Genomic DNA, 11,089 nt, shown 5'->3' on the forward strand with positions numbered 1-11,089 from the left:
GACAGACACAGCACTCTCTAAAAAAAAAAAAACCTCCAGCATCAGTCCAATTTACAAAAAAAAAGGCATTAAACATGGCTGTTTCTTTTTCAAACGGCTTCCCTCGGACACGTGGAACAACGCACACGCATGGAATGGCCCAAAAAGTGACTAGAATTATAGTTTCAGTCTTCTCCAGTTGTGATAGTTTGTTATACAATGCAACACACAAGGTAAATGAGGTGATGGTACTTAAATATGCATGTGGACTTGGAACCATCACACGTCAACCACATACAAACTAAACTGGAGGTGAAGGACACACACGCTCACACACACCTGAACGTTGTTCACGTCGGTTCTAGGATGAGATGGGAACATTTGACCCCGTCGTCTGACCCTGAACTAGGCTAACGTGTGCTCAGAGTGTTTGACGAACCAAAGCGAGACGGTCCTGAATCACCGGCTGTGGACATGTGGCACCCCCCCCCCCGATAACGCCGGAGAAAAACGCGCGGCGGCTTTAGATGAACTCTAGAAAAAGAAGAGGCTACTTCCCAGATATGAAAACCGAGTTATCCACTGGCGGGAAGACGCGCTTTGGCAGAGAGCGTTGAAGATTTGAAGGGTTTGAAAGCGTCTACGCGATCCTCTCGTTCAAGTCAAAAATGCTTCGAGTTGGAAAATGCAGCGGTGACATTTGACCCCGCCCAAAGCGAAACCCAAAGTGCTTCTTGAAAAAGTGCTTTCAAAATAAATACAAAAGTCTTTTTTTTTTAAAGATGATGCATTAACATCAGCTCCTGCCCTGAGAGAGCGACGAGGAGAAAAATAAAGTAAAGCGTGTCCATGAAAAAGCTGGTTCTGGCTGCCGCCACAGCTCAGGTCTCAAACAGGGAGCGCTTCCCTGACTGACTAGCCTGCTGAAAATACCTCGCTCAAGTACCACAAATGCATAAAAGGCATTTTCTAACTTTCCCATAGCTACACCCGTGATTATTTTCTGAATTAGACGAGTCTATAAGCATTAGGTTCTAGGTAAAACGGCCCAAACTGATGACTTACTCCCCCATGGCAGACCTGACCTCCTCCTCCTGTGGTTCAACAGATTAAAAGCCTGTCTCTGTATTTCCACTGATATACAGGTCAGTTGAACTTATATAAAAAGGTCTGTTTAAAAACAGATGGACATAAAAACACAGTAGAGTTCAAGGTTTAACTGTCGATAACGGGCGCCAGTCGATGGATTGTTCTCTGCGCTCTGGAACGCCGGGCTTGACAAAATCCCAAGTTGCGAGGTCAAAAGTGGGCTCATTTTGTCAATTTGGCCCGGGGAAAAAAAATGTATGTGTTGGCGAATTTTTGCTCAAAATTGATAACCCAACCGACGCAGGCTGTGCTAAACTTGGATTACCCTTAAATGTTCCGGAGGCTGTGCTGCCACAAACACCCAAAGCTCCACATGTATCAGAAGAACCGGACCTGATGCTGGGGTGGTAACTGAAACACAGACATCGTTATTGCCTCATTTCAAAAGTACAACACAGTAAATGTTTTACACACCGCCACCTGCAGAATGACTGCCGCTCCATACGCGGGATTTATTCCAAAAATAGATATAATGTTTGTATATACTGTATACATTTATATTACGCTGACGTGTTACCAAGAATAGCCACGATCTAATACAGGCTCAAATTTCACAATATTACATTTAAACAGCTCTGAGGGTGAGATGTGCACATCATTGTGTCTTCTGGGTTTGTTTTTTAAAACCTTGCACGTACCGATGCAGTTGTGTATGCATGCGTGTGTGTTACGCAAGTGTGCTTTCTTTTTCGTTCCCTTGACCTGAGAATGAGCTCCGCATCAGAGCTCAAACACACACACACACACGGATACAACAGCATCCCTTAATCAAACTGTCACAGGTGTGAGCTTGCTCCCAAAAAATAAATGGCTGTAGGTTCCACAGGGATGAAGCAACGAGTCCAGCTTAGGTGGAGAAATATTTTAAGTGGTTATTTATGAGTAAAAATAAGCATTAAAACTAATAAAACACCCTCTTGACCATAGCCAAGAAAATTGGAATATCAAGAAAAGGATTTTGTGGAGAATTTCAGACATGGGCACACTGATCCGATGCTAAATGAATGCTGCCAAAATAACAAATTAATCTTTCTTTGAATTATTCAGCCTTCCAAAGGTGGCACGCAGAGTGAGAACATATACAGTTTTACTTTAACAGACTCAAGAAAAGAAACATATTACAGTTGTAGGTTTTCAAGATTTGGCATGGAACAAAAAAAGTCTTTACAACACACGGTCCTCTTTGTAGCAGTTCCACAGTAGCTATAAGGTGCAGGAGGGATCTACATTATCCATATGTGTTTTGTGTAATCCAGCATACATACTGTTGTAGAAGGTTTTGTCAATAGCTTCCCGATCTTCAGACATTAAAAAAGTGTATTGGAGGGCCGCTAACAGCAAGCAGGTGTGGCGAGGCTCTACGCTGAATGGGCAGGTATGAAGCAGTCGTGTGTGTGTTGTTTGTGTGCCTGTTTGCACAATTAACCATTAGGTCCATTAAGAGGTTGGCTCCGTGTCTCTATAGGGGAAAAAAAGAAAAACTTTTTACAATATTAGCGAAGCGGAAGCCGGTGTGGTCGGTCACTGTTGATTATGGATCTGTGGGCAACGGTAATGTTGATCATTTCTACTTAATTTAATTTCATACAAACAGAAATGTGCACTCACGCAGCTTTACTGCCTTACAGCAGTAGACTGGCTATGCGGACTGGCTGGGGTGGAACTGGGATCGTCGCCGTGTTTCTTCTCCTCCACGCTTTCTCTCTCATTTCCTTTCCCTTTGTCTTTGATGGCGAGGCCCTCAAGTGGTACCTTGTCTGCTTCACTGCAAGACACAGACGCAGCTGTAACAATCTGTAGGGACGGTCTGAGGTTGTCATCCGACCTCATGCTACATGAGCCTATTTATGCTGCTGGCTAAATTTACGTCAGGGTTTTTTTTTCCCCTCTTCATCTGCGCTCTGTTCACCGCAGCTTCAGTGCATCCAGCAACCTCATGCATCAACTCTTCTATTACTACAAATATAGAGCCTGTGACTGCCCACAGTGGGCTGGCCGCAGAAAATCTACTTAAGTTATGTGTTCTGAGGAATGAATTTCCGAGAAAAGCCTCCAACTCTATCATGCTCATATGTGCATTGTGTTAGTAGCTTGTATTTTTGTTAGAACTTTAGCATGCTATCAGAAATACTGTTAGTAGTGTGAGACTTCTGAGGAAAAAACCCAAAACTATAAGGATTCTCTAGTTAATGTTACCACATTGAATTGTAGCATTCAGTCTGACACTATGCTGCTGTTTACATTTTCAAAAACTTAATCCTGACTGGACTCATTCCATAGTGTGTTGAATCTGGAATAAGCGAAATCCAGAAATAACGCGAGAAAGAAACATCACGCTGCATCCCGTTAAATGCAACAAGCAATCAAACAGCTTCTGATCGATTTTTTAAAAGCAAATACTTCATCAAACTGCTTGAAAACATTCCACACCTTGAGCAAAACATACCGTCTGACTGCTGGTTTGAATACCCTGTGTGTGTATGAAGGTGGACGCAGACAGAATGATGGGAATAGCAGAAGAAAAAAAAAGAGGAGGTGGAAGTTGAATTGTATGGGGGAAAGTTTGGAGGGGAAAGGGAAAAATGAGTCTTTCAAAATACAAAGACGGAGCGCTACAATGGGGATACAGAGCACAGAGAGGGACCTGTTGAACTGGAACGTGTGTACCTGCTGAAGAATGCCCGCTCGTTTTTGGCGTCTACAGTGAGTCGAAGGGTCTCCTTGCCAGCTCCTGTGGTCACGGTTTCCATGGTGACTGTCTGACTGGCGGCAGACTCTTTCTTGCCTTCTTCCTCGTCGCTGTCTGAGCTGTTGGAGGAAGAGCTGTCGGACGCCACCAAGGGAGCTTTTCTTGCCACACACACACTCCACACGCACGCTTCAGACAAAGCAGAGGAAAAATATATTAAGCTGTGAATTTCATAAAAATAATGAAAATTGGGATGGAGTTCTAACTTTAAAAGACTTATTTTGAAGCACCCTTTATGAACATTGTCATGCAAGATTATCTACTAGTACCCAGATAAACGTGCACTAACTTACGGTTTTGGTTTAATTTGGTACCATCGGAGCTGCTGAGCTCCGAGTCCACAGGTGAGCTACATCTGGGGCCCGTTTCAGAGCTGGGGACATGAATAAATGGGCACACATAAAAACCCCGCATAAGTAACATCTGATACAAAAAATACAGCGTCAAACCAAAACGAAAAAACCCTGAAAGCTTTTCCAAGTAGGTGTTCAAAGGTCTTACCAACAGAAAGGCTGAAAGTCTGTGAATTTAGCCCATCCCTTCTCTCCTGCCTCTGTGGAACTGGGTTGAGTATCTGGAACGTCCCAAGCTGAAAAGCCCACTCCTGCTGCTGGAGCCTTTGATTTCACCTCGCCAAAGTCAGCCACCCAGCCGGTGCCTGGCAAATCAAACAGGCCGCATCAGCACACTTGCTTCGAAATAAATGTCGCAATTCTGACTTACACTTTGTTCCATCAGTCTGGCTTGTGCTTAAGAAAGGATCCAGGTCAGCTTTGAGATCTTCCTCCTCATCAGAATCAGAGTCTGCAGCTTTGTTAGAGCCCTCAGTGCCAGAAGCTGCTGCCTGATCATAAATATTACTGGCTGTTTGGCTGTGAGATGTCTGTGATCCACCGAACCTTTAATAAAATTCGATATTTGATTTTACAAGAAAATGTAGCTGAGTGAGCAAAAAAGACCCCAATTCTATCCCACGTTCTGTTGCATCAAATAAACTCCTCAAAAAAAAAATGTTGTGGTTCAGACCTCTTACGGGACTTTGTTTGTGTTGCAAAACTCATCTCTTTCTCCTCCCAGATATCTTCCTCCTCCTCATCATCAAAGGGTTGGATCCTTTCCTTGGAACAGGCCTCAAACACAGCTGTATTAGCCTGTAAACACACAAATCTGTCATTGAATTCATCCTCTGCATAAAACAAGTGAAAAGAAAGAACGATTTGAGTTTTAGGTTCACTATTAAACCATAGCTGTCTGATTTAATGGGGATAAGACCTGTATAAATGTAAACTCTATACAAATTATCCAAGGTAGTTTTCTGTGTCGACTGGACTGTTTTTCTTCTCTTTTGAAGACATTTCGCCTTCTATCCAGAAGGCTTCTTCCGTTCTGAACTCCCTGAGGACAGAGCTTGAAAATATAGCCCTTGTGACTACCTTGGATAGCTATGACCTGGATGATTGAGAATCTACACAGACATCTATACACTTTAACATGTGTTAGAGCTCAAAACTGCAGAATGAGTAGCATAAAAGCTGAACAGAGTAACAAAATTACAGCACAAACAACCACAGAAGTCAAATATATTCACACAACAAATGAGTGAAGTAGACTCACGGTGTCCTGGCCTGCATCGATGTTAATATTAATCTCTGCGATTCGGTCAAAGGTCGCCCTGCAAAAATGGTATTGTTCACTGCACAGATCCACAATAAAACTACTGCGATTAAGTGGGTGGCTTAAGTTAATTTACCCAATGCTGTCGTCGTGATCTGTGAACTCTTCGTCGTTGAATCCAAATTGATCCACAAAGTTAGCAGTCATCTGCTGGATCTGGTAGTCTGAAAATGTCTGCAAAATACATTAAAGGGGATTTAAGATTTCAATCTCTTAAAAGAAAAAAATTCTGTCAATCATGTAGTGCAGTTACTGTACCTGTTGTAGTGTCAGTTCCTTAGGGAATGGACTCTCCATATCATCATCTGAGGATGGGCGCAGGTGTCCAGTCCCAATCTGGACAAGCAGAATGAAACCAAAATGATCCCAATGAAAAGGTTCTGAACTGTAAAACTGATTTGTTTTTAAAAAAAAAAAGAGTGTGCATAATTACCAGGTCTATGGTGTTCTTCCTGTTGGTCTCAGAGAGAGTCTGGTCCACAAAGGTTTCCCAGCGCCCCCTGCAGTCCTCTGGCAGCTCTACACCCACCAACACAAAAACAGCAGCATGAAGAAGGCAGAAAGCTGGAGAGCTATATTTTATTGATCGCAAACTGGGAAGTGGTGGAATTAAATTATTTTATTAACTGTGGTTGATATCACTGCACACAAACCTGCTATAAGACTGCCGATCTGTGCATGAACTGGCCCTTTCTCCAGGTTGTGGACGACTGTGTTGGCGATCCTGGTCAGATGTCCCATGTAACCTCTTCTCATGCCACCTGCTGACCTGTACACAGACGTCAAACGCTCAGGGAAGCCCTAATACTGCAACCTCCTGTCAAATAAAAGCTAGTAAAGGAATTGTTTAGAAGACTAGATTACTGGATCTTATCGTTCTCTTCCCAAGCATCCAGAATCCTCGGAACAAGGTGGCACTGTTGGAACAACTGACAGGCAAAGTTGTCATCAATCAATAAAGAACAAATGTCAAGTTAATCATTTAGTTTTAATCGGAGTGAGAAGAGACACGCACGTGAGTCACCATTAGATTGTACGCAGAGCTTTCACTGCCAACCGGAGGTTGGGAGATGGTTTCACTGGAACTCTGGTCTTGGGAGGCATCCAGATGAGACTTTTCCTGAGATCCCAAACCAGGCTGAAGTCTCATTTCATGTGCACAGGGCCGAAGGATGGCAGCAACACAAAGCTCTACTTGGAGGTGGAGAAAGTTGTTCCAGGTATATTTGAAAAACAACTCCTGAAAGAAAAAAAACAACAACATTAAGCTTGAGCTTTCCTCTCAGCGCTGAACTCTGGGAACAGTCATCTTACCAGGAGCAGATCCATCGTATTGAGCCGACACAGTTCCTGCGCTATGACGGCGTGGCTAGAAGAACTGGTGTACAGCAGGGAGGCCACCAGTCTAGCTACGTGCAGGCGCGTGTTCCCAAAAGGTTCCTCGAGCACACCCAGGGTAGTCAGCATGGGATTTCTCTAAAAATACACCGAAGGTAAGGAGAAAGCTGAAAAACAACTTTCTCAACAAAAGCTGTGACTTAGCATAGCAACAACTGAACATTTGTGATTGTGACATGCTTTTTGCCTTCCAGGATCAACTGGAGGACTTACAAAGTCATGGGATCTCAACTGGGAGCCGCCTTTCTTTATTTTATTTACCTTGGGAGGCTGCAAAAGTAACTGGTGGAAGTGTATCAGGTGGGGTTGAATAGCCAACAAAATGCTGCTGTTTACAGTGTAGCTTCTCTCGAAACCCTGAGCATCCATTACACCGTCCACCCTACGGGAAACACAAGATAAAGAACAGTTTAGAAGCGATGATGGCTATGCAAGTATTGTAGTGTGATTTCATAGGGTAATAAGATAATAATAGCACAGTAATAAACTCAATGACAGAAGATTTTGAGACAAAAATGGCCTGATGCATGGAGACATTTTTTACAGTATAGCAGCACTGTTTTGATGTAGCAGATCAAAAACTGCTATTTTGGTAGGTCCCTCATGGAAACGTAGACAAATGAGTCCGTTTAGTAGAAAAAAAAAAGGTTTAAGAGACCCACTAAATTAGTGGAATGACAATAACTAACCTCACCATGTTAATCAAAACAGTATCGATTACTGACAATTCCAAGTGAATTTTTTTTCCAAGTGAACACTCACACTGGCCGTCTTATCTCCAGTAAGGTGAGAAGAACCTGGATTCCGTTGACTATACAGCTGTCGGTACCCTCTCGTGAAAACATATTCTGCAACAACTGTTCCACAGACTCTTGCCTGTGGGAACGCACACAAGAGTCTCATGGTTACAACATGTAACAGAACGTGTGGACAATCGTGCTCGTATCGACCATCTTTGACTTACGACTCCAGCACGGCCAGCAGGGGGTCGGGCTGGGAGAGCTCCTGGAGCTGATTGGCCTGGTCTCTGCTTAGACGAATGATGTCACACAGAGTCTGAGAAGCGTTGGACTGCCTCTGTCATGGCACAGCACGCACAAAAAGCTCAGTAATGGAAAGTGTCTAGTGGAGGAGTACTGATGACGACATTTATCGGAGCTTCTTGTCCATAAGAAAAGGCAGAAATGCCCTTTTACCTCTTCATCCCTCTCGGGGTGAATGAGCTCTATGAGCCTCTGTGCAAGCTTCTCCTCGTTCAGCCACTGTAGAGGAACAGCGGCTCATTATAACAGCAGGGTTACTGTGTGTAAGGTTTTAAATGAATATGGGTCCACTTGTCTCATACTGTCAGAGTCTCCAGCCGGAGAGGGGGTGGCTCCACACAGCTGATAAGTCGTAACAGCACATCCATCATGGCAGATGTATCGATGTGCTTCAGGACTAAAGAGAGAAAGCCCTCTTTCCGCCGCAGGAAGCTGAGCACCTGAACACACCAGAGTGAGGGGAAGTGCGTCACAAACCTTGAGAAGGTGCAACCAAGTTCTATCGATGTCTCATAAAGTTAGCGCCTAAATGTACTGCAGGTGGATATTTTCCCATCTAACTGGGAAATCTGGGATAAAATTCCACTGCAACAACTCTTAAGACTTTTCAATTACAGAAATGCTTCCTCTGACTTGGCCGTGTACCTGAAGGTGTTACCTGCTCTGTCTTCCTTGTGATGAGGTTCCCAATTGTTTTGCTGAAAAAGGACGCCAGTAGAGGGTTGAGTGGAGACGGCTGCTCCAAGAAGGCATACAGACTTTCCAGCAGTGGCTCCTCGTTGCCCAGCTTATCGTTGATGTCTCCCACGTCGCACGTCAGCAGCTCACACGCTATATTTGAATACCTGTAATTAATAAAGAGTAGTGATGCTTAGGTAATACAGCAAGTAGCACAAAACCAGCGAGGAACAGTATATTACATCAGCAAATGCAACAGAACCACCTACTTAAAGCGCTTGACTTCTTCTACACCAGTAGGAGGCTCTGTGGTGATCAGACGGACCAGCTCCTGCATACACTGGTCCTGACTCAGAAACTGGAGAAGTCTGCTCGTCCACAATAGAGACACAAAAATCCGGTTACCATCAGGAGAAATTACTGACCCAAACCATGTTTGAATAAATTGGCTGCATATTAAACAGACCTCCGGTTCTGCGCCTTGCACTCCTGCAGCACATCCTCCTCATCCATGAGCTCGGCGAGAGTAACATCCTCTTTGTCCAGCAAAGCCTCCAGGTGGGAGGACGTGTGTAAGTCAAACTTCCAAAACATGGTGGATGGCACTTTATCTTAGCTGCTGACCAAGAGGGGAATATACTGGTCATATTTCTTCGCTATCTGGTCTAGTATTTAATCACAGCAATGTAGTATTAAAGGCTCTTACATCTGACAAGGATTAGCGTGCACACTCAGAGCTTGTAACCAGCCATTGTTTCAGTTGGATGGCCTGGACGTGAGTTAGCAATAGCAAATTCAGAGGCACTATCCCACTCATTTACATGGATGCCACGCAAGCCCTGGATGGGATGAGCTCCATCCTTGTAGAGACAAGCAAAAATAAGGTAAAGAATCTCTGCACATCTTGCTTACAGAAGAGGAGTGTGTGTTGTAGACGGGGAAGAGCAGGAAGCCAAGTATCTGTAATTGAGTTAGTGTTGCACATCAGTGTATTGGCATTAATCAGCTTGCTTTGAGAGCCCACAAACACAGAATTATCTGCATAATGATGGTAACTATGGTGTTTACAGGTACTGAATACAAACGTTTTCTATGTGGGAGACGATTTACAAATGCAAATCAAGGACTGCAAATTTAACACCACGGAAGCTGTGACTGGCAGCGGATTTTAAAGGATATTTTACATTTAGATCAGCTAACAGAAGTCCGCAGGATGAGCCCGTGATGAGGCTTTTGCCACAACTGCGACTGCCTGCACAGGTTGCAAAGGCATTCAGCAGAACACATGAGAACCAGCGTAAAATGGACCGCGTTCGGCGTGGTGCGTTGTAAACACTTACGGATGCTAAACCAGCCCGAACGCAAAGATCGGCGCTAAACAAACAGGTGTTTGACCGTAAACTTACAAAAATCACATTTTCCTCCCATTCTTAAGCAGAAATTCACCTCCCGACCGCTGCATGAGCACAGAGACAGGCTTATGTGGACGTGCGATCGGCTAATAATAGAGTTTAAATACAGTAGATTAGGGATGCTATTTAGCTAGCTTATCCACACGGTAACCTGTAACTCGGCGGTAACTCATGTGCATCCAGCCCGCGGGTGTTCCCAGAGCCTCGGGTCCTGCCACTCACCCTCCCGAGAGATGCCAGACTCGTCCGGAGGCTACGTCTGAAGGACGTTTTCGGATGTTAGCGGAGTTTTAAAGAAGTAGCGGCCGCTAACGACGTTAAAGACGCGCCGATCGCTAGCGCCGGTCGATTACGTCCTCCTGGTTCTGGCGTTACCTCCGAACACACAGCCAGGCAGCACGCACGCACGCACGCACGCACACAGCAGGTTCACAGCTGTTTTATTCGCCAGGAAAGGACACTTTTACCTCTCGTTCATCCAGCCGTCATCCGCGAACCAGACATCAAGTCGCCAACAGGGGCTGATGGTTACCCGCGGGCCCATAGCTGCTCGTTCATGGCTGCGCTCTTAGCTCGGAGATGTCCCCTTTCCCCCCGGTTGCGGTGTCATTGACACCGCCGTGTACACGCACTGTGGTCGGCCACTACAGCTGCTCTGCCTGCGTCCTGATCTTAAGCAGACAGGCGACAGTTTAATGTCAGGTTTGAGAATCAAAATGGCGGATAACTATAACGCAATCAAAAGTTCAGCCGTCCAACTGTTTAAAAACATCTTTATTTCACTCTGGCAAAACTGCCGTGATGGATCCGACTCGGGTAGTCGATTTTAACAAATGTTGGATTCATACCAGCCTGACTTTAATGTCTACAAAACGTTGCACACGCACAAGGAATGTTTTATCCAAGTGATGTTGCGTTTTTTAGACAATTGCGTCGTTTTTAAGGCGAGAGGTTAGGGACTGTCGTCTATTTCTTTTGAAGAAAAAAAAGGGACCGTCTGGATTTTT

At 44.6% G+C, this 11,089-nt stretch overlaps 1 protein-coding gene across 6 annotated transcripts; it reads right to left on the reverse strand.

The window, feature by feature from the left end:
- Positions 1–745: 745 nt before the first annotated feature.
- ppp6r2b (protein phosphatase 6, regulatory subunit 2b) lies at positions 746–11,005 on the reverse strand. 6 transcript variants are annotated; one of them, XM_011606952.2, is made up of 25 exons: positions 10,550–11,005; positions 9,377–9,530; positions 9,137–9,286; positions 8,940–9,038; positions 8,651–8,837; positions 8,295–8,432; positions 8,146–8,211; positions 7,914–8,026; positions 7,712–7,825; positions 7,211–7,331; positions 6,866–7,027; positions 6,567–6,791; positions 6,416–6,480; positions 6,205–6,320; positions 5,985–6,070; positions 5,810–5,887; positions 5,628–5,725; positions 5,492–5,549; positions 4,904–5,028; positions 4,601–4,776; positions 4,379–4,535; positions 4,171–4,250; positions 3,796–4,006; positions 2,737–2,893; positions 746–2,587 (listed from the first exon to the last, which is right to left on the reverse strand). In XM_011606952.2, the coding sequence occupies exons 3-24, from the start codon at positions 9,262–9,264 to the stop codon at positions 2,743–2,745; spliced, it is 2,754 nt and encodes a 917-aa protein (XP_011605254.2). In that variant the 5' UTR covers positions 9,265–9,286; positions 9,377–9,530; positions 10,550–11,005; the 3' UTR covers positions 746–2,587; positions 2,737–2,742. The 6 variants fall into 6 exon arrangements, with proteins under 6 accessions (XP_011605254.2, XP_029698152.1, XP_011605255.2 ...); XM_029842292.1 differs by having other exon boundaries at positions 9,137–9,289; XM_011606953.2 differs by lacking the exon at positions 10,550–11,005 and adding an exon at positions 10,305–10,492.
- Positions 11,006–11,089: the final 84 nt, after the last annotated feature.

Source organism: Takifugu rubripes, chromosome 9 (genome assembly GCF_901000725.2).
Source record: "Takifugu rubripes chromosome 9, fTakRub1.2, whole genome shotgun sequence".
NCBI lineage: Eukaryota > Metazoa > Chordata > Actinopteri > Tetraodontiformes > Tetraodontidae > Takifugu > Takifugu rubripes.

Excerpts from the sequence above, each read along its gene's own strand:
- ppp6r2b (XM_011606955.2), bottom strand. The coding sequence starts at position 9,264 with ATGTTTTGGAAGTTTGACTTACACACGTCCTCCCACCTGGAGGCTTTG. Across the intron at positions 8,212-8,294 it reads TCCGGCTGGAGACTCTGACA|TGGCTGAACGAGGAGAAGCT; the intron begins GTATGAGACAAG and ends GTTCCTCTACAG. Across the intron at positions 6,071-6,204 it reads GATCGGCAGTCTTATAGCAG|AGCTGCCAGAGGACTGCAGG; the intron begins GTTTGTGTGCAG and ends TGGTGGGTGTAG.